Raw genomic sequence first — 23,656 nt, forward strand, 5'->3', positions numbered from 1 at the left:
GTCATATGCAGAATTATACCAAGCATCCAGACAATACATACATCGTGCAGGCAAGTGAAAATAGTCGGTAGATCAATCCTAGATAGTTAGGCAAAGCACATCAAGCGTACATTGGTTGTGCAGATATGAGTTCCCGAACTAACATGAGTGAACGACCACTAAGTGCAATCACCTTACCAGGACGAGTAAGGCGCATGATGGCGACGAAAAGACAGCGGTATGAAAATCAATTCACAATATACATTACCAGAATAAAACTCTATAGGGGAGGTAAAATGGAGTCGAAGAGTGACAAAGGTCAAAAGCGGGACTCAATCATGATATCAATACAAAGAACATAGTTTATCATGTATAACAATCAACAGTTTGCCCTGTTATTTTCCAAATCTTTGGGGGTGGTTTTTGTTGGAGAGGGGTGAGACAAATCAGAGCCAAACACAGTCACAACTAAATAGTAACAGAAAAACGGCCTAGAAGGGGCTGGTAAGGTGGAAACCGGGATATTCCATGAGGTTACATGTCCCGAAAATGTGTACTTCTATACACCACTTGTTCCCTTAGCAGAAGACAAAGCCGGCTTCTAGGTACACGTTGAATATCTTCTCAATTGCACTTATGTACGCAGCAGTGCGGATATCCAGACCCAAGTTATATGTTTCTGCAATATTCATAATACGCTGCAAAAGAAAAAAGAGCACGGTTTTAACGCCAGAGCACTTAGAGTGGGTTAAAAATGCTTCCACAACATGACCTGAGTGACAAGATGTGTAGTTGAGACACTAAAATGGGTTGCGGTGAATGTGTTTCTAGGGGTGGAGCAATTGTGTGTGAGGTATCCGGTTTAGGACAGCTGTTCTCTTTGCGCAGAAGTACATGACAAATACCATCACGATCTACAACCTGCCATTTACAATCTAGAACACTATCACTAACGTTGTAAGTAGTGTTTCACTGATCTAGTTAGGTTCACCTGATTTGGTGCCCGTCTGGATGGGACGCGTTAATACCAAAATGACCAGAAAGACACCCTTAATACGAGTGAATGCCCGTTTGGGGCAAGGCACCGGAAGCACACAAACCATGAAGCTAAACGCGATCGCATCCCAAAGCCAGTAGGGATAGTAAAACATCACAACGGCCAGACCTCGGTTTATACGCGAGAGATTATGGGTTGAGATTATGACAACAGTTTCAGAAATATGGTATTCAGGCATACCTGGAGAAACGTGCATACGTCCACAATAGTCAGACTTTTACCTACATCTGCCAAACATCGAAACTGCGCAAAATATGTATGGAACGAAGCAGTATTTTGATCATGCTGCTGAAAAATCAAGCGTGCTTATACACCGCTAAAACTACTACTCACAATAGCGTCCAGTATACGTGAATATGATAAGGCAGAAGAAAATGAAACCCTAAGAGCTATTTCACACTCTTGTGGGTCTTTGAATTAGCGGACATGTCGAGGGTGAGGTGCATAAAGAATACAAAGAAGCGACTTTATTTTAGCAGGCCAACGCTCCACAACGATTTGCCCTCCATCCCAAACGTTCGCCAGGTGATAGTTTTATTCACAGTTCATGAGTCCCATTTGAAACACGGAGTCGTTGTTACTGGGTTTTCATGAGTGAAAGTTTGATACGAGATCAACGGTACTGGCCCTTCCTTATTATGTATGCTAAGTAGTTCCTGTAATGTCGGTCAACTAAAATACTAGAGAAAATTCGGTGCTGTAATGCCGACTTCACTGACATGTCAGCTGTACTCGCGTGCACGATGTATACATTCACGGTGACCACTAGCACTGGGCACTTTGTCAGGTTACTCTCACTGGGACCATGCCATAAGGAGACAATCATCATATGATCATGCATCTTCAATCGATGTGTCGTCAGCATTCGATTTACACGGCAATACCTGGAGCTATTACCCGACCAATTACTTATATGCTATCATTTACTACTTAACAAATCGATAGACACAAAATCCGGCGTTCACAGTTGATATCCAGTGACGATAACTTTTCGGTTCATGCTCACAATTGAGAGTGCCGAAATTCAGCTGACGCGTAAATGCAACTGTCCCACTGAACTTTACTTGCCCCATACGGTTTGGTATACCGTTTGAATCGGATTCTGCTGCAAAATTGTCTCTGTCTATTAGATACTATGCCAAGTGGATGACAAGCTAATGATGTCCTGACAAGTGTACTTTGATTATCGATGTTCTAGCACACTGCAGGTCATTTCAGAGAGGAATGACCTTAACTTCATGGTTAGATTCACTAACAGAAATAAAAATGGGAATTAAAAGCACACAGGATAAAGGAGTCTTGAAATTTTAATCGGTTATCACAGTGAGGTTGACGAACTTATGTGGTCTCCTAGTCGCTCCAGCGTTAGGATACATGATTGGAGAATTCACAGGGCACTCTTAACAAATAGCTGTAGGTGGATGTGGGATTTCTACAGCTGTATTCGCATCAACCTTATTCCAACAGCTATCTTCCTCTCCCGGCACAATATTCTGGTTAGCCAGCGTCAACTCGAGTTCATTTCTTGTTGGGGTCCATCAACAGTTGCAATCGTAACCACGAACACCTGATTTGGGGTGTGTGGGATACCACCGCTTCATCAGCACACGCTGAAGGTAAAACTGTGCAAACTTTGGCTACGTGACTGTTGTTCCTGGAGCCGCGAACCATCCTGGTTGGGTCAGTCGGTAGATCCGCCAGTCGAAAATTCCAAGTCAGGAAAGCTCACTTTCTTTTCTTATTCCGAATTCTGAATAAAATTCCATTTGGTCACTTATAGGGAGCTTGAACTCGACCGAGAAGTGATCATACCAGAAGAAACCCAAGAACGACGCTTTACCATCGACCGAAAATACACGCAATTAATCGGGGTTCAGTGAGTGTTTTTCGATCTTGAAACCACTACCACTATGTAACCTGAATAAGCTTTTGTGCGAAAATTCAAATGTCCATTAATGAATTCACCGACAAGCACAAGAAAAGTTGGACAAACATTGAATTGTGAAACAATGAACTGCCAACTTGTTCTAATTTATTGGAAAGCTGCTTCATATGCTGATTCATAAGCTCGACAGTCATCCCCTCCTAACATCCGGAGGAATGCCTTTTTGTGGCGCAAGGTACACTACAATTCCGTAGTGTATCTGTCCCAAGGCATTTGAAATAAATTAACCCATAGCATTCCATTATTACTAAAAAAATTATCTGCTCGCCATGTTCAGGCGAATCAGTTGATCTTCACAATACGTATAGAAAATGCTATTATACTACTATTTTCATTGGCTGAACGGTTCATGGTCATGTTGGTTTGGTAGAACTGAAGATAGGTCCTCCCCAACAAAGACAACTCGGGAGGATGAACGGGTCGGGTGGTTCTAGTTGAGGACCATTTCGAACGGCGGCTGAACAAAACCCGCACACAATAGCCTAACCTAACGCAGTGGACCAGTGAAGGTAGTGACCCGGAATAATGAATCACCTCATATGAATCCTCCATACACAGATCATCCCCCCTATGAGTCAACACCATTGAGAGACTAGGCCTTAACTTATGAATAACACCACTGTACAAAAGCCAATATAAGGGCCTGTACAGAAACATAGGGCGTCCTTCGGTTGTGTTTTTCCGCTTTTGCCGACCTGCTCGCTTAGTTTGACGCATATTTTGGCGTGCTGTTGATCACCCTAAGGCTCCATCACTGTTGTATCTGACGTGTTTGTCGCCTCGTTATCTTGTGAACTCTGAGTCACCGTTAGAAGCACTCCTGGCAAGTCATACGTTTAACTAACATCTTTTATACCGTAATCGGTGCGTTAGAATGTATGCTCATGTGTTTCGCATGTATTGTGCGGGCTGGTACGATGGGAATTCGCCCCTCAGAATGTGTACAGCACTAGTGGCTTGGCCTGTTTACATTGGCCTTTCAAAGTATGCACGCTCTAGCTGGCACATATCTTGTGCAAACAGCAATCTAAGGCATCAAGCCAAAAGCCTGGTCAAGTGTTTAGCAAGCGACATCCGCAATTCGCTGTGAGAATTGTGCTGCAAAATAATTCGTTCTTAATGAATTGTTATTTGCTGTTATTTCCATTCCCCAAAAAGCGGGATGACAGATCTACTCAATGTTTTAGCTATTCAACAGGCGAAGGTTAATGGCATTGGCTATAAAGCTACCATAATGCGATTATCTTGTGTAGCCGTCATGAGGCCACTTTCGTGTATGAATATCACTGTCACTTGAGGTTGTAATTGCTAACTAAATCATTGCACTTGATTACGTAATGGTCACTAACCCTTAGAGCAGTTATCAGCTTCACGGTTGAAAAACACTTTCCATGGCCTCAAACATTCTAGGAATAAACAACCGTCACCAACCAGAAACATTTTGAGCACGGGGATTCGCAAATCAGAGATCGGACACACGGTGTCAATTATCAGCCAAACAACGGCAGATGAGCGAATAACAGTCACTGTGTTTGGGAAGTTTTAACTGAACCTACATATGAATACCTTGGATGGGGGTGCTACGCAGGGTACCGGGTTGTAGGTCATCAGTGATACAGTAAACGCTGGCTAGCTGAGCACAGGGAAACGACGTGCTTACCTTGGCAGAGCGTTCCATTGTGTATTCCAGGCCAGAGTGGACAATGTCACGCTCTGAAGCACCCTATATTGAAAACGAAAGCAAGAAAGGAAGGTTATAAACTTGTAGTAGACTTGTTCCCGATGAAAAATATGCCCACTGTTTTCTAGGCTTTATGGAATGGGTCTTAACAAGGAGAAAAACGCACTTCGAAAATTGGCGCGTTCGTGCATACAGTGAATTGCTGGCTTCAAAACTTTGCAGCAGACTGCCCTTCTCAATTTCCTGTGCACGAAACTACCACTTTCCTCGATTTATGCACGTAAGCTGAGCGTCTGGGCTATATGCAAATATGCGTGTATGATACCACTAACTCAGGTACTAAGAAGCAAAAGTATCGAAAGATAACCAGTTTAGCAGCCGATTTTTCAACGCTAGTTATGTAGTTGCAGATAGCATTCTATGACGGTAGGCTGTAAGCTAGTTTAGTTAGGAGGTAACTAAACGTGAGAATTCAGGAGTGTTACTAATGGCTTCATGGTAACCGAAACAGAACATTCAAAAAGCATTCCCCTATCGAGATGGCTCCACCGGAAGGCCTGTGGATCCAATGAAACCACGTCGCCTTGACTGCTACTATCTGTGCTTGCGCAAACTGACAGTATTTCAGGCTCGTGATTCTGGGCACTGAAAGGGCGTTACATTGGAACATACGATCCAATATCATCTAGGGGTTAATCGTGTGTTTTAGTCTCCTGGTGAAAAGCCTTCGTGTAATCTGGATCACATATACCAATTCTACTACTACGCTATTGTTTTGCTATGGTGGGATGACTACTGAGTGGCCTGTTATATGGCCCAGATCCAAAACAAGCTATAGAAAATTAAAACATGATTTTTCAACTGGTATTTAAGATCACTTATCTATCATGGATGAGGAGGATGCAGCTGAGAAGCCAGGTGGTATCTTGAGTTCGCTGGAGAACTGTTTCTTCAGGAAGTAGCAGTTACGACTGAAATTGTCCCTAAATGACAGCTATTGTTCGGAGGAAATGGGGCCATTGCATCGGGATTTGTTGATAGTTGGCGCTAGCGATGCTCCTCAGATTACAGTTTTAAGCCATAATTTCACACATGAGGCCTTATTCTTCCAGAAACCGCACGCAACCTACAAGCTCCGTAAGAACACATGAATGCAACCAACAGGTTGATGAGATTCCGGACAATTTGTTGCATACGCAGTCGTACCGGTCATCCTACCGCTCGGTTCTGCGCTGATCAGCTCCGGCAATCGGTCACATGATACGATGAGCGTGGCCGTGATGGAGATCAAAGATATCGAATTACAGCACCAAACCTCTCAAGATTTCGTATTCATTCCTCCTAAGAGGTACCTGGGAGAGGATGCTGCTGACCTGCACCTTTTTTGATCATCTTACACAAGCGCTGAAAAACTGCACACTGAACGGTTCGTTTCTCGTTGCTTAAAAGGAAGTACAAATACATGTATGAATGCATGTAGTTTCAGATGATCGAACACGGTTGGAAATGCGTGTGTATGTCATTCAAACTCTCCTTGTTCCGTGAAACATGGCTTTGACCATGAAATTAGGCCCACCATTTGTCAATGTACGGGGTGAATTGTCCGAGAAGTCATCAATCTTATGTTATAGAAAAGTAAACGTCGTGACAGAAAAACTTCGTTCAACAAGGAGGTTAGCTTTACAACCGATAAACGATGAGCAGAAAAAGACTAGTAAACTAAACTCACAGCAATGCGCCTTTGGAATTCTTCCGACGGAGCGATCGGGATTGACTGGCCGAATTTTTTCTCTAAAGATTCTCTGACGCTGTCTGTAGAACGAGAAATTGAAAATTTGCGTGAAAATACTTGACTAGCTGGACGTAAAAACAAATTACATAGGAGTGGATGAAAGCAAAAAGGCGATGGGTTTTATTTGGATGGATACTATATATGCTCAATACGTTTATTATGTGTTCAGCTCCGACTGAGCATACTTACTGCTGTACCAGCTGAGCCACTGAGGATGCCAACTTATTTCAAACATATTCACGTTGAACATTTTGGGTCAACCAACGTGAAACTCAACTACATATGCAGGGTGTTGGGCAGCGTCCGCGGTTAGTTGAACACTTGTCTGGTAAGCAAGGTCCCGTCCAAGGGCATTTGTCTTTCAGTTTCAGCTAGAGGCACTTGAGTTCCTACTTGAGAGCATATAAATCTACCTCCTCTACATCGGCACCAGTTTACAAAAAAATGCATAACCAACAGCGCCTATCAAGTGAAATCAGTAGCGAAGATGGTCAGGGTAGATATGTTCCTCATTTCACATTTGCAAAGGACCAACTAGATGATATCTCTAGTGATTGTTCAAAACGTGATCTCTTTCTGTCGGTTTTCACGACACACATTAGCGTCATCAGTAATTGGAACAATCGCTCGTTGCAACTGTTCATGTGCCCTGTGAGATGAGTTTGAAAAGGATTCCCTCCCGACTTACATGTGAGGTGCAAATCGAACGCGGAAATAGTGATGCAACTGTTCTGACTATTCTCACACTTTCCTGCGCGCCGCTTTGGGATGTGGTAGCATGAACACGGGCTAGTTCTCCTACCCGTTCACCTAGAAAGTTCGGTTGCCTGGCTTGGCAGCTTAAGTATAGACTTTCAAGGATGGAGTACACTCTTTACCGCATTCTTAGCTATTTGTGTTCTTTGGCAATGCTAGAACCATAAATTGCAAATCGGTGACAAGCAGGATGTACTGATTCCATGACTGCACAGGCCTCAGTGTTTTACATCTCTGAAAAAAATTCCCACCGCCGTAGCACATTCGTTGCAAGACTGGGTGAACGTCATCAGTTTATTTATTCTGAGAACTTCCAGGTGAAATTCCACGAGCTTTTGAGAAAGCATGAATCACCAGGAAATAAGGAAAAGCGTATGAGAAGCACTACAGTACATCTCCAAGATAATTGTGATAAACTCAATATCATTTTTCTGGATTCCTAAAAGATTGGTCTCTTGTTTGCAAAATTAAAGTTGAGAAAAAATCGAAAAAATGACCTCAAAACCAAGCGTACCCTACAATGTGGCATCACAATTTCAACTCGGTGTACCATATCCCATGACAATCGTATGAAACAAATCCATCAACGTAAGGCACGCAGCTTAGTCGTCTGCAGATAGAAGTATACTCATTTGGCTTGAAGCTCAAGCATCCATCTAGGAAAGTACAGAATATCACGTACGCCCGAACGAAAGAGCTTGTTACAATCTCTGCCAAGGACGAAGGGTGGCTTCCAATCAAATTAGTATCTCGAATCGATTTCTATCAACACCGGTGCGACAACAGAGTAGTCTGAACACAGATTATTGTAGAGCGATAAGAGATACGACAAATGGATTGTTTGGTGGCCCTGATTTAGGTTTAGGTGTAATCGTGATGGAATGAGAAGATTATCTCGACAATCTGCACATAATCCTAGAAGACAAACGAAAACGCAGGGCTGAGAAAACTACTGACAGCAATCAACTGGTCGAAAAACGGATGGTTGGGAAGCTCCAGATACCGCGGCTCCATGAATATATCTCCGTGGCACAATACAGATATATGAAACCCCTCATTACAATGGCCTAAAGTATGGAAGGCTAAACTACGATGCACTATGTTTATAAGCAAATAAAAGTGATACCACGGAGGGCTGATTTAGAAAGGAAGTCAAAGCGGTGATAGGATAATTCAACATCACACTTTTGAGGAATAGTCATGATATTTCTCTGCAAAGTACCTGTTTACATTGAATACGGTTGGCCAACAGCAAGAAAATTTGTCAACCTACCCAGCAAGTAGTAGTTTGAATCTCGTTCATATTTGAATGTCAGTCGACCGTAGCTGACATGGTTCAAATTTTTGAGCCACTCAAAGTACGACACAGTGACACCACCGGCGTTCAAGTACAAATCTGGAATCACCAGTTTGTTCTTGTCACGTAAAATCTGGAAGTACGACGGAAGAAATATTCCAATGAATTGAAAATCGAAGTAGGTCAGTAGGGTCATCCGGTACTAGATCCTTTACACCACATTAGCGTATCGTTTTAACCTAACCACAGGCACGCAAAACACGCGACTGTACTTAAAGAGCGCGGAAAATCACACAAGGGTACCTGATCAGCATCGTCACCACACTTTACTACAAAGAACAACGTCACAGTGACCCGATTTTTGGTACTCACAAACTCCTTATACCTGGGATACCAGATAGGAGCTAGGTGTAGTCAGGGATTAAAACTGAGCATCCATCGCTTATTAACAGTTTCAGTACAGTCTCCTTAGTTCACGGGTCAAAATATCGTGATCACTTGGAACAGAAGTGTTGGACAGTGTAGGTTACTAGGCCAGACAATAAGCTACTTAGTTAAGGCAGAGTACAAAAAAATATGAACAAGCAAAAAACACATACGATATTACCCTCGCAAGCGATAATTCAAACTAGAACAATTCAGCGACTTGTATTCTGAGTGATTGTGTTAAGTGTAGCTGAACACGTCTAGAAACGTCAGGACTGTAAAGCCTAATCAATTCAACTGTTGTACAGGGTAACTGAAAGTCCAGAATTACTCAAAATAAGCAGTACTCATCAGGACCGGCAATTTTATTGCCTACTGAGGTTATTACGTGGTGAGAAGTCCGAGTCAAGTTGCCTCTTCGGTAGCCAGTGGTCATTCCGAAAACATGACTTGTCACTGAACATAAAACCGGGATACTTGCATCCGTACTAGCATACAAAACCGAACTTTTTGGGTAGTATAAATTAGTTGGAGAAATGCTTTGACATTCAAGCGAACCAAACATAATATCAATGTACGTTTATCTGAAGGTCATCACAAAAGAGACTCCTTCAAATCTGATTGAGTCTTCAGTTCATACTAACCAATATAAGGACAGGTGGTTTATGAAGTACTCATGATTTCCGACATATGAACGCCGGGGTGTCTGTCCAGGTGAGCTTCTACAACGGCTTTGTTCTAGCGACTGCGTGACACGTTTGTCTTCGTGTACATATCGCCCTATTTGTGGCACCACGCCCACACCGATCGAGACAGAGATCGATCATACCAGCTGTGTGCCATTGGTTGGTTATGTTGCCTCCCACGTATGAATCATGCTATGCCAACCACGTGAATAACGCATACACTAGATTCCCAGCCGAACATCTTGTTTTTCTCAGAACCATGCAGACAGTTCAACGATTCGCTAGCGGTGTTGCGCTTGGGTTAATTTCATTTGAACTTATCTGGAAGCAAACACGCACTTCAACGAACACGCGTCGCATAGTCACCAAAGGAGGTCTCAAAGAAAATACTCGAAGTGACTATAACAAATAAAAGCATATTTCGATGTTCACAAAACCAAATCTCTCGTTTATGGTATTCTTTAACTGAATGTGCTGCTTAGAGGTCGCCTCATGTCCCAGTTGGTACGATATTCAAGATATCGTGGTATATTCTCATAAAGGAAGCTACTCAGAAGATTGCTGAAAATTCGGAGCAACTGTTTCAGTTGCAGAGGCATAGGCCCTACATCGGTCAAGTCACTGGCACGGTTTGTTGAAGTTGTTAAATATCGCGATCAGCAAAACCATAACAGCCGTCCTTCTGCAACTCGACGGCGGCGGTGCAGATCAGAATTGACCAAAACGGAATAGGCTTTCAGCTACAGTCATTCACTCGGTGTCGGCCACCGAAACATGTAAGACAGAAATCTGATATTATCCTACCGGGTATTTTTCTATGACCATTTTTCAGCGCAATTTAGTGAAGCTTTATTCTTGGCCGGTGTGACTCGGTAGATCAATTAAGGCGTTCCTTTTCATTCAAAGCACGATTACCTGTGAAACGGACGCAGGTCCCGGAGTTGTTTATCAGCTTAATTGAACCACTCGGATTGTTAGTTTGGGCAGTCATGGTAACCGGAGGAACTCATAGTAAACACCGAGTTTTTGACCAAACTTTCTCCAATCAATGGCATCTCCTCCGAAGGAGATATAACATAAAAGCGATGATGCAGAAGAGAGCTATACAGTGAAAGAGCTTCTATCCGAATTATGATGACTGTATAAGGTTGTCTATTTATGACCCAGCACAAAAAGATAAACAAACGGCACTTGCCTGAGAATAGAAACGCATGGTTGGACTTTCGAATAAACTCATTCGAAGGGGTGAGTTCTGGTATAACTTTGAACCAAAAACACCCCAAATACAAGGGCACGGGAAAGGGACTTATCCTTAGAAAGTTCTGAGGTTTTAGGGCAACCGGCTTGGAGCGATGTGCTCACACAAAGGTGTGTTGGAGCAAGTACTGACAAGACTTACCAACATCTTGTGCATCTTAGCCCATACAAGCGCAGGACAAGCCTGGAAATTGACGTCATTTTCTCTAAAAAGACCATTTTTATATCATTCTGTTTGGAATTTTCGCACGGATCCCTGTCAGTGAAACGTGAAAATCCAGAGACCTCAGCTCGACAATGGTCGCTTCTGTTTCACATTGCTATGTTATGGTCTGATCACCTCAAACCTTTCCCAAAATAACAGTGGTGGTGGAGAGCAGGGTTGGTCCTGAAGGGCGGTGGGTGAGTATACATAGCATGTGTCCCAGAATACGCTTCGCCCGTTGTTTGAGTGAGGTTTGTCCAATACCCGGTATTCGCCTACGCAGTTACTAAAGGCGACATCGCTGCTGCTAACTAATTACTGTAATATTCCGAAGGTATAGAGTGTCGAACGTTCGCAGGTTCTCGTGTCGGAGAGCCCAGGTGGACCGTTCACAAGATGGAGCATCTCTCAAGTTCGTTTCGGTTTACGCAGAGCTTATTTCGACGTCAAAACAGATAGAGAAATTTCGCACTTGCAACTCAAGCTTTTGTAACATGGCCCAGCTCACCCTTCACGTTACGGTCACTGTTAGTGCGGCTGCATAAACTTACGAACTGAATTTTCTCGCGCTGAGAGTCGATTGCAGTACACGAGGACTCAAAGTCCGAAAGACAAGGCAAAGGACTTTGAAAAAAGTAAACTGTACGCCAAAAACAAGGAACCAATGCCGTCATCCTCTTCCGGCGTTGGTTGAGTTCAACAACGACCGTCAACTCAAAAGCTACTTGCAAAACCCATATAATCTAATCGACCCTAACTTGGTGCTTTTGCCCGAGTGCCTGGGAAGTGCTTTCAGTCACCAGATGAACATAACCAAGAAACGGAGACAGCCTTAGAGAAGCTCTGTTTGCAGTCACTTTCCGCACCGTTAATTAAGAACTCTAACCGGATTGGGAGCATAGTGAAGCTATGCACGGACTGTTAGTGATTATAGTTTGTTCAGGGTCGAATTCATACATTGATGCCTGGGATCTGGTCGGTCCTCACAGTTTTATCCAGCAAAAAGTATTTAAGAAACTTGGCGACCAATGGAACACCTAACAGGGAGTTTCATAATTCCTGGATAGTTATGAGCAGTTGGGTACAGATATATTAGAAACATTTTGCAAGTAAACACTGTGAAGTTAACACTGGATTCCACGAAGGTCGTTCTAATACAGGCTATCATTCCAGCTAACAGAGAGCACAGCACACAGATCCGCATAAACGGTTAGGATTCAGATGTAATTTGAGTACACAAGCCTAATCGTTTCAGATTAATATGGTACATCTGCATGAGCGAAATTTGAAAATTTTTCCAGCGAATCCTATTACACACGTACCTTTCAGTCTTTCGGGAGCAAGATGGCTCAGTGGTTAGAGCGCGAACTTACTGAGCGGAAGGTTTATGGTTTGAACCCCATCTCTGCATCTTGACTTCACCCGTATAGGATTGGGCAGCCTAGAACTATCTCAGCCCTCGTGCTTCTTTTGGGTAGCATGATAGCTAGGCACGAAAAGGGTGTTACAGCTGAACGATTTTTTCAGTCTTTCTACCCAAAAATTATGTCATAATGGAATAGAATAGAATAGAATAATAGAATGGGAATTCCGACAGGATAGTATAGTTGATGTTGCCGAGTGGGCTACCTTCGTGATAACCTGGGTTCGATCTCCGACTGGCGCTTTCAAGTTAGCTGTCAGCACTGATCCTTATCATCTATACACCAAAATGTCGGGAAAGGTTTCTTTCAACATTGACTCACCTGGTCAGCTGTAGGGGTAGTTGGCCCATTGGCACCTTCCGCAATCAGTTTAGCCCGGATCTTGTCTGCATTCCCTCCATGTATTTGTTTTTCGTTTGCACAAGGCACCAATATATCACATTCTGCATGCAAAAGCGAATCTTTGGTATAGGCATCTGCTTTGGGAAATCCGCAGATAGTGCCATGCTCCTATGGTTCAAAGAAAAAATCGGTAACTCGTGGGCACAAAAATTAGTAGCGAAACAGTTGAGAAGAAGACTTACAAGCTTCCAGTCCTCTAATTCACGCGGGTCGATTCCAGATGGGTTGTAGATTTGCCCATCGATTTCTGCCACTCCAATACATTTTGCTCCGGCGCGATCAAGGTAACGCATGGTATGGAGACCGACATTACCAAACCCTTGAATAATGAAGGTTTTCCCTTTGAGTCCAGGTGTGAGACCGATCGTGTTTGCGTATTTTGTATTACTCAAGAAATTGTCGATTCCATGATAAACACCCTATGTACGGGAAGAAAGTGCCGTGTAGTGATTACTTTGAATTGATTCCAGAGGAGCAAAGCTCACTGAACCAATTTTTCGAAACAAGTTGAACGAATCAGTAACTCAAGGCCAAGATGTCACGCAGGCAAACATTGACAAGGGTAGTGATAAAAGGTCTGAAGGTCATAGCGAAGTGTGGCATGGCGTCTATGATAGACCCATATTTGCAATCTGTTCCGTATCTCCTGAGACTATGGTTCTCATATGTGTCAAAAGGAGTTCAGAGAAATCGCTGCTTACAAAAACAAAACAGCCACAAGGAATGCATATGTGGAACAAGCGATTTGATCTATCAAGGCTGTGTTGAATGAAACAGGCAGTGTTTCACGAAACGATGGCTCATGGTGCTTCGATGTTTACAAAAAGAGTATACGAGTCCCATGCACCGTGAGCTCAACAACGATTGTTCCAGTTTTCCTGGTCAACGATAAGTCTTTTGAGCTAACTCCATTGACGAAAGCTCAGATACATGGTAGGCAAGCCATGCTTTTAGACGAACAAGTCCTGAAAAAGCAGATGTTTCTATCCTCCAGAGGTGGAAAGAAATTCGTTAAGCTCAGTCTAACAGATGTCATCGGATGCTGCTCAACTGTTTTGATGCCGTTATCAACCTAAGGATGACATTATCGTCGAAAAACCATATGCAGTTTTTTACGGATCATGTACGTCTCAAGCCACAGATCCGATTAACGTAGAATAGATTATTCGACTCTCATAAGCCTCCTGATACCGGTAAAATTGGATCTGTTCCATGAAAATTTATTGCAAGCAAATGACACTTGATCATGCTTCGCCTAATCTAATAATTGTCAGACTGGTTGTCAGGTAATGGCTGTCTTTACGATAAACGCTGATGGATCATTTCGATCATCTAAGGCAAAAAAATTAACCATCCTGGCCAGTTTTGTCCAGTTCGAAAACTTGACTGTGTACTTGCTCGGTAAGTACAAGCGAACAATCTGCCAACACTAATGTACCAGGGACTTCAGGTTTATTGCTCCACCATAGATAATGTTATTTGAGAGCATTCGGTCAAATGGCTGAACACTGAGCGACAAGAAGCAGAAAAAGGATTCCACGACTATGAGAAGAATCCAAGACATACTTCATTTAATAAGATTCTGCACCGAAATTTTCGCAAGGATGAAATGAACAAGTACAATTACACAAACGCGGTGGTGTTTATTGCCTCCTTAGTCTGGTCTCTTTATCACCTAAAGCGTCCTATTCGGTGTTCCAGGACAGAAGTAGTGGACGCAGAATATGACCGTTTCGAAAAACTAAACCCTTTCATATTGGGCCACAGCGCTTGTAGCAATTAATCGAGACGATATTCTGAAATTATTCCGTTACACAGGTCTGAGAATACCCTTAAAAACTCTTTGCGAACATTCTGCTGCATTAGACTTTGTCGACAAGCTGTGCTCGAAACCCCATCATTCTAAGGCACATATTCAAAAAGAGATGAAGGGCTCTTGCAATGATCCGGCCACCAAAGCGCACTGCGTGGCTTTGTTAGTACATCAGATCTCCCTTCAGGTTCCGCTGGGACATGGAATTTTCTGACACAATATGGACATCATGCCGAGTCAGTTATCATCCACAATTTCATACTTACATGGTTTACCAACGCCAGATCCTCCCAACGGGATTACATTTGAACCAATTTTTAATCACACATAACAATACAGATTGATCCTGTGAATATGGAAATGTGAGCTCGAATTAATTACGTTGGGTTTATTGTTCATTCATCTGAAGGTTACTCCCATTGAGACAAAACCTCCACCATTCAAGTCTTTCTCAAACCCCATTGGTCGGAGACAGTTGTACTCATTAGCTGGACCTGTGGGTGGTTGCCATTTTAATATCCATGATGCGCCGATTTCGAGCAACACTAAATAATCAATTATGTAAATTAAAAATGGTCTCAAATACCATCGTGCCAATCTGCGTTCGGTGGACGTGCACGAACGTTGTCTTCTGACCTTCTTTTGACACGCACTGTCAACTACAACTGCTATTGATGCTTCCGATGACGGCTTTAGTGTGGTTACGTTATATCAATCTCGGCAGCAAATCAGGAACAACGCCCTCAGCGAGTACAGCAAGATAGAGAAAATCCTGATTCTTCAATAGCGAAGTTATTCGAAGGCTGGTTTACATTTGGTAAATCCTAAGACACTGAGGAGAAGCAAGCATATGTACTAACCCGCTCGGAAACATCAAAGAGGAGGTCTTAACAAGCAGTTACATATACTAGCCAGGAATCGAGTAGAATCGTCAGTACACCGTGAAAATTTGTAAAAATTGTGCGTGCAGGGACAGCGGATTCTCTGACGAAAGCTGAAATATAGTTATGGTCTACAATCTGATTCCTGAGAAATAACTCATACGGATTGTGCACGCCAGCTGAACAGACAACACTTTATACCCACTGAAGTTGTATTTTGTAAATAATTATGACAACTTTCTGTTTCATTCACTCTATAAACACTGGTAACTGGCAGTGATTCGCAGTTAACTATAGAGATTTCTTCGGCTTTGTAAATCAGCCACGGAACACATTCGCAGTCCCACTTACCGTTCCAAGAAGTGCTTTATAAAGCACAACGAGAGGTAGGAAGGAAAGTTAAGTCAGAGCAGGTACCACTAAGCGCATAACGGAGCGGCATTGCCAGGAAAAGCTTAGGTTGGATGGGAATCATAACAGATTCCGCTTTTCTACCAAAGAATTACAAGTGACAAGCAGTTTGACCACGACTACTAGGCAAAAGTACAAGAGTTTCACTCAAGTGACCGGCCGACATTTCATCGTCATAGACAAAACTGGGTGCGTGAAATAATACAGTTTTCAATGCAATGCGTTGTAGGAACTAAAGGTGGCGAACTATAACGAAACATGACATTTTAACCGCATCAGACCAAGGCTACCAAATGCCGACATCAGGACCAACGATCCATAAGTTTGATTTCCGGATAACCTATAATAAATGAACAATAATGGTTCAGCTATAGTACACTTTCGGTGCCTAGCTGCTATGCCATCTGAAGGGAGCAGGAGGACTGAGATGAAGAGGTTGGGTTTGAACCACGGACAATCCGGTCAGTAAGTTCGCACCTTAAGCACTGAGCCATTTCGAGCTCTCTTGATAAGCTAACGGACACTGTGAGTTACCATCAGAATCACCGAAAATATATGAATTAACCGACCAGTAGATCACTACATTTAAAACTCGGGCACACATCTTCACAGAGATCTATAATAGTATTGTTAAAAACTTCTATGAACAGAAGATAACAAACGATGTGGAAATAGATGCAAATAGATGCGATTACACCCGCAGTCATATGCATCCTGACGTCAATCTCCAGTTTAATTCTAATACAAACCAACAGGTCACTGGTATCGTTGGTTCGCTATTGGCATAGTCAAACAGACATCTTCTTATTACAAATGTTATTTGCTGATGAAATAACCGAAGAATTTCACGAAATACATTTTGACACTAGTTTGACTCTAACAAGAGAGTGAAAAAATTCCAGCTGAATTTCCAACTAAATGTGCTACGCAAAGGCCGTCTCATGTTTCAGCTGGTAAGATATTCTAAGTATTTCTTTAGGGAACATTTCTCATAAAATTGTTGGGTTTCTGGTGTGCATGGATCTTTTGCGTCATGTAATCCCAAAGGTCTATTCAGCCGTAGATTGTACTTGCAACATGCACTTACCCTGCCAGTTGCGGATATTCTACCATGAATCCCACCCATTGAGATGGGTTTGCCAGTCACGCATGCATGAGCGTGCATATCGAAGTGGCCTGAAAAGAGATATTACATATTTTTGTGAAACCAACGAGCCACTTTTGAGATATTATGAGTCTACAATCGCTGATAAAATTAGGGATATGGGTCAAAATAAAAACTAAAATCTAGTCGGTATGCAACGGATATCACCTGACGTTTAGGGAAAGTGGGAGTCTGAAACAATTTAGATTCGAGCCGTTCATGTGCAACATGCTTCCGGAATGACGAATGTCGACCACCCCAGGTGAAGTATGAGAGCCGAAAAACGAGCAGGTCGCCTAAACCTTGACAGATATATGTATGTATCTATATATCTATGTATGTACCTAAGCTGTTCAGGTTCAAGAAAAAATACGGGATAGAAATCGATACAACGAAAGCAAAAGTAAAGAACGGACCCTTTGAACAGGATCTGAGCTTCCGCCATAGTCTACCTGGGTGTCAAATTAAGCTAGTCAAATGAAGATTTGTGAGCCCGGCGTAAGATGCACCAAGGTTTTAGATCCAGTTCAAGAGTAGTGTTGTCTTTTGCATCATGTATAAATTGGCTAACATCCGATATTATGTCATCAACCGCAGTTACCTAATGTGAGAATATCACAAATCTTTGGAGTCATATAAAGACGATGGCACATAAGTCGGTAAGGAAACCGTAAGAAACTGAAAGGCTTCAAAGCGAGATGTGGAAATTACCCTGCATAAAGCTGAATTTGAGCTTAGAACGACTTTTGAATTAGAAACCTCATGTGGCATAGGATGAATGAAGCAAAGCAGACCATATTATTCGAAGCAACAGACAAGAATGCATACATATCATGGAAGGGTGCGTGAACGTTCACACCAAATAGTTGTGGAAAAACGCCGCAATACGCTGTTTATACCAACTGAGTATGGTCTCACTAAACTGCGTAATAACCAACAGAGCAGCATCTCTTTCGGCGCGCTTTATGCTGCGTAATATACGGATGGAGAGAGAGATGCATGTCCGCGGCCATTCTCTAATAAGCAAATTCAAAATTAAGGATGAACACACGGTTATTGGATCAACCTGGTGCTGCACAGAATGAATATGCTCTGCGCAACCTCTGTGGGAGACTGGAATGCCTTACTCCCTGCGTCCTCAAGCCAGGTCGGCCCCTTTGCTGCCAGCTGTGCCAGGCTAAAGAGCCACTGGCTCCAGGAAAGGTCTCCAAAGAAAACTCTAACAATCGCTGTCTAGTGGTTCTGACTTTTGAGTCAGAGTAGAGCGAAAGGGCCTACAAACATCCTCCTACATCCTCTTACTACCCTGTGGGTCAGGCCTTTGATTCAAAGGCTCAAATTGGGGTGAATTAACCAAAATCTCGTTATTCGGCTTGAGCAAACCTCTTTGCTCAACAACCCCCCTTCCCCACACACATACCACTTATCGACCCATTTAATGAGAGATAATGTGAGATAAAAAAGTGCCCAAACAGTCGCACAGAAAAATGAACCAAGATGTCACCCACAGACCTCAAAAGATCTGATCCACATAACGGCCCCCAATCACTATCAAAATTGGCAACATTCACCTCCTGCTGATACCCTCATTTTCCTCTCTGTTGATGAACGCTGTCTCCAAAACACTTACAAGACCCCATCTTAGTAGCGCACCTCATCCGCTTAGGGTGAGTTCAAATTTCTCACATTCCGCTCTTGGTGGACCCGGTAATCCTGAAGAAAAGACTAATGGTATTTACGGTGTTGGAGTAGCACTCAGCCTCAAAGCTGAAGGCGCTTTACTGGACTAAATTCAAGTACGCAGTTGTCTTTGCGCTTTGCGGTCATCCGGCTCAACGCAGGCCGGTGCAGTGAACGGTGTTTCTTTGTCGTATCAGCGAACGACTCGAAAGAGTGCAGTTATGTGCTCAAGAAGGACGGGTTCAATCGAGATCTGTCACGATTGCCTCGGTCAGCAAGAACGCTTAAAGTCATCCAGCCGGGTGATGTGAACGCGCAGTTTTGACGACTAAGCCTGGAAGAAGCACAATCAAGTGGTAGATTTAGAGTCGCTACTCAGCGTACGGATAATGAGGAAATCCTCCAGTTGTCATGAAGACTGTATTTTCTGGTCAGTACGAACTTCACGCATCCTTCACGCTGACACCAAGTTATTTGAAATCCACCAACCGCAAGACAGTCCTGGACTCAATTAGATAGCTGAAGAATCTCAATCGAAGACTGCCGTTTGTTCTGGAGTACTCAACTTGGCTCTGATCATTACATTGTGCGGATCCTGTTATCACTGCTTCACTCCAGCCTGACACATGCCAAAGCAGAGCAACTCCATTCATGAACTTTGAAAAGTTTCAGTAGATCAATTGTATTGAACTGATCTGCCAAAAAAACTATTGAAAACATAGTTATTCAGATAAGACTGCTTGGAAGTTGAATGGAGACGAGTATAGGAGGCTATGTTCTCAGCTTTCAGAATAGCTTGTCCAAGCCTTCTGATGCGAATAATTGAACACTGGATATTGAAGAGGTCAGTATATTTTATTGCTTCCAGGTCAGGCCAGCAACTAGCGACTATGATGGTACACGCAGATCCATCAAACACCGGATAATCTAGATTTGCTCGATAACCCGAACACTTGAAGGAACAGTCCAGCTCGCGTCCCTTAGCACAGTCTCTGGAAGAACATAGCGTGTCCGTGTGGAACTTTTGACACCAGTCCTCCATGAACAAAAACCCACCACAGAAACCTCCAACCCGGCTGGTCTGCAACCCTCGTTCTTCAAAAAGGCAGTAAGGTCTAATGAAAAATCTGATAAGCACACTGTAGAAGATTTGGAACAAAAACAGATTACCTGCGGAATAAAAAAAAACTCCTAAAAGAGCGGAAGAATGTCATGCAAAAACCATCCTGGTATCACCTCAGTAGCTGTCGCATCTAAGGTTGTCTCTGGGATTAATTTGCGCAAGTAGATCGGTTATCAAAGGAACGGTTCCTGGCTTTTGCATCTGTTCCCTTACAGCAACAGCCATAATACATCAATGATAGGAGACTTGAAGATGTCCCAAACGCGACTCAGACGGAGGTAGTTTCGGAGCCACATAATGCAGATTGCACTTGCTCATTCAATTAAGCGGAATCATATGATGCAATAAAGGATACTACTTAAGTGTTGCTACACCAACCAGTACTGTCAACATCACTACTGATTCTTCGAAGGGTAAGTGGCCAAATAACTATGTCGCAGACGTCGTCGCTTTTCAGTGCTACAAGGTTTCTTAGGTTTCTTCTCTTCGACAATTATTGTGGTCGTGCAGTAAATGTAACAGCCATCCAAAGACAGAATGTACTCACTTTCATGCCACACGATGTGCATTAATGTTAAATTACCACAACTGTTGTTTAAAGTCATACTTTTTCCCTAGATCAGTGAACGTATGCGTCAGGGTCCGAATTTCCCTCTTGCAGTTCTAGACACGCAACATCGTTGCTCCATAATTCCAGCGGGGGCTGCCCGGAAGTGACACCCAAGAGAAGTGCTGGACTTCCGTTACACAGCCATTTAGGGGGATATATATCCATATATTCGCCATTAATATCTTAAGGCAAAGGTTATTTCATCTGGTATGGGGGCATGCTCAAAATGTATTGTGGCGCAACATTATTTTGGAAACTTTTTGGAAGTCTCATGCCTATTAGATTGTTCCGTATCGTTAGTTGGCGAAGCTGTCACCATGCATGAAATATGAGGGTCAAGCATCCGGAAACCTGACTTCGTAAATTACGTAAACAGCACCAAGCTGGTATGATATTTTTCTATCAGTCTCGGCTCCATTAAATTTTATTGTGAAGTTTCTAAGAGGCATAAATTTCTTAGCCATTCGTTAGATTCCTTGTGTTTTTCCGTGGTAAGGTTTAGAGCCTGCCGTTCACCTCACACATAATGATAGTCGGCTCTGTCACGACAGGCTCATACTGGCAAATGGAGCACTTGATTCAACTTTCTGAAAAATTTCAAGTCCCTGCAGCCCAGGCAATAGACCCAGTGAGTCGGGCGATTTTGCGTAAAATAACAGAAATACTATTAAAACTTTTTGCAGGCAAATTCGCTACTGCCTCCCGCCGTTTCTTCTGCTCCCTCCAAACTCAAACAACACCAATGCAGTCGAGTTAACCCGAAAGACAAAACCGGAATTTTTTCGGGTGTTTTCGTCAAACCCACAGAGCTTCAATGTCACAGAAAGCTGCTCGCCGCCTGGCCCATCAAGAGGTTCTTCAAGCTGTGACTTATTTTAAAACTCCTATTAAATTTCTACAAAGACGAACACTTGAATATGCACTTGCTCTCGCCAGGTGGTCACCATTCCATCGTGGTTTTTGAAAGTTCGGTGTTCCTCTGATTTCCAAACAAACCGACTGGTTGGATCTCATTGATCAAGTTTCTATTTTTTAGACTCGGATTACTTTCCAGTGCCAAGCAGCTACTACCAAATCTCTAGCGCGACTAAAGCCCAGGTAGTTATTATTATGGATTTGAAAGAGACCGTCCAGATCATCGTGAGCGATTTTCCTCAATGGTATAACAGTAGAAGTCGATTAATCCGTCGGGTCAGTGATGATGAGACCAAAGTCTTCACCTTCAACATGAGGCTTCTCGTGACTCTCGCCAGAAAATACCCGATGCAATTACTGAGCAGTTTGCACAGATATGCGATAATGACTAGCAATGATGAATTTAGACAACAAGAGTGTTTAATTGACCATAAAAATATGTCCGGCAATCAGTATCGCCATTCTGTTATCACAACTGAATCGGCATCTGCAAAACTGGCCCGATGAAACCCAAAGATGAGTGCAAAATTATACACGGATTATCAAAGCACTACACCTGGGTGCAACATGAGGCACTGGTTCACTAAACAATCTTCAACATGCCTTATGAAACGGATGGGACTGGACAACCGAATTATTAAAGAATGCAAACTTTTCAAAGCGGTGGGCCGCCACTGTCATTTGGAATAAAAAACGAGCACTCAAATGATTTACGGTAAATCCGCTTTCGCCCACTCTAACTGCAACCCTCTGGAGTCTCCCTAAACATACCATCCAGGCATCTGAACGCGATTCCGACTAGGCGACTTCTCGTAGATCCCGCCTCATATCATCATTCTAGTTAATCAAAATGTTAGGACTTATACAACCCAACTGGTGTCCTACCTTACGGAGAAAAAGTCATTTACCGAAAAAGTGTCAGCGGGGTTACCCATAAACAGTGAAAACCCTTACTGTTCGGTTTAAATTGACTCACCCAAAGTACTCGCATAAGTATCTGCAAACCAACTCATTTCTCGCTCTCCAGTGCCCATGTCTGGGGCGGGGACGTCGGTACCGGGACCTAGATGCAAGGTTAATTTCACCACCGCTTGGCTAACCTAGAAAACCGTGTTTCGAAAGCTCCAGGGCAAATCGTCGTGTCAATCGTTCTATCTCGTTCACGGATAATGCACGAGGATCAATACACAGACCAGCCTTCGCTCCACCAAAAGGCACGTCCACGACGGCACATTTGAAGGTCATTAAAGAGGCCAGAGCCATTACTTCACCTCGGTTTACATCAAGGCTGTAGCGAATGCCACCTTTCGTTGGTCTGCGATGGACGCTATGTTGGGCACGAAATCCTTGAACCATTTCGAAAGTGCCGTCGTCCCGCCTAAAAGGCAGGTTTACTTCAAAAACACGGGAGCATGGTTTCAGGATTCCTAGGGTTCCTTTTACGATTTTTGATTTTTCGTATTCCGGCAACCGTACTTTCAAATCCTTGATGAGCTTCCGTTCTACCATAGCAGATGCTTTACTGAAAAACCCTTCTACCATAACATGAAAAGGGATGTCATCAGCTTCCGTTGAATAATTCGAAAGCGGGGCCGTGAACAACGGTGTTGATAGTCTTGTGGAACCCAGCTGTGTGGTCTTCGAACAAAATGCCATTAACCACCTTGCAGACGACATTTTTGGATCACTCCTAGGTCAACAGACGGTAGCACAGAACGCCCGTTTGTACCTGACACCACGCATTTATGAACTTACTCATCGATATTGATGTCGTAAAACAAGGCAATACCATTCATGTTTCCCGAGTGGTCACACTGCTTAAGCGTCATTAAGTTTAATGTTGACTAGCTTAGGATAAGGCTAAGTTAACTGAGTATATGCGAACCACAAAGTGGACTTTTTGGCGGTGTACCAGACGGTGTGCATGTTCGGGCGCTCAGTATTCGCACAATGAAATTGATTTTACGAAGGCCAAGACGTGTCCTGTTGGATTAAATAGTCAGGTAATTGATTTCAGAGTACGAGTTCAATTTTTTGAGCCCCATTCAGGCATTCCGGGGTGTCAGCGATGCTAGGAAAGTATTCCACCGGTTGATGAGCTTCCGTTCTACCATAGCAGATGCTTTACTGAAAAACCCTTCTACCATAACATGAAAAGGGATGTCATCAGCT

The 23,656-nt window shown here is 43.1% G+C and overlaps 1 protein-coding gene across 1 annotated transcript; it reads right to left on the reverse strand.

Annotated features, from left to right (window-relative positions):
• Window positions 1–23,161, reverse strand: T265_01567 (hypothetical protein; the record flags this gene model as incomplete). Its single annotated transcript, XM_009165626.1, has 9 exons — window positions 1–677; window positions 4,642–4,704; window positions 6,392–6,474; window positions 8,484–8,640; window positions 12,827–13,015; window positions 13,090–13,326; window positions 17,100–17,188; window positions 22,461–22,547; window positions 22,585–23,161. The coding sequence occupies 9 exons, from the start codon at window positions 23,159–23,161 to the stop codon at window positions 558–560; spliced, it is 1,602 nt and encodes a 533-aa protein (XP_009163890.1).
• Window positions 23,162–23,656: the final 495 nt, after the last annotated feature.

The sequence above is a fragment of the Opisthorchis viverrini genome (genome assembly GCF_000715545.1).
Source record: "Opisthorchis viverrini unplaced genomic scaffold opera_v5_17, whole genome shotgun sequence".
Lineage (NCBI taxonomy): Eukaryota > Metazoa > Platyhelminthes > Trematoda > Opisthorchiida > Opisthorchiidae > Opisthorchis > Opisthorchis viverrini.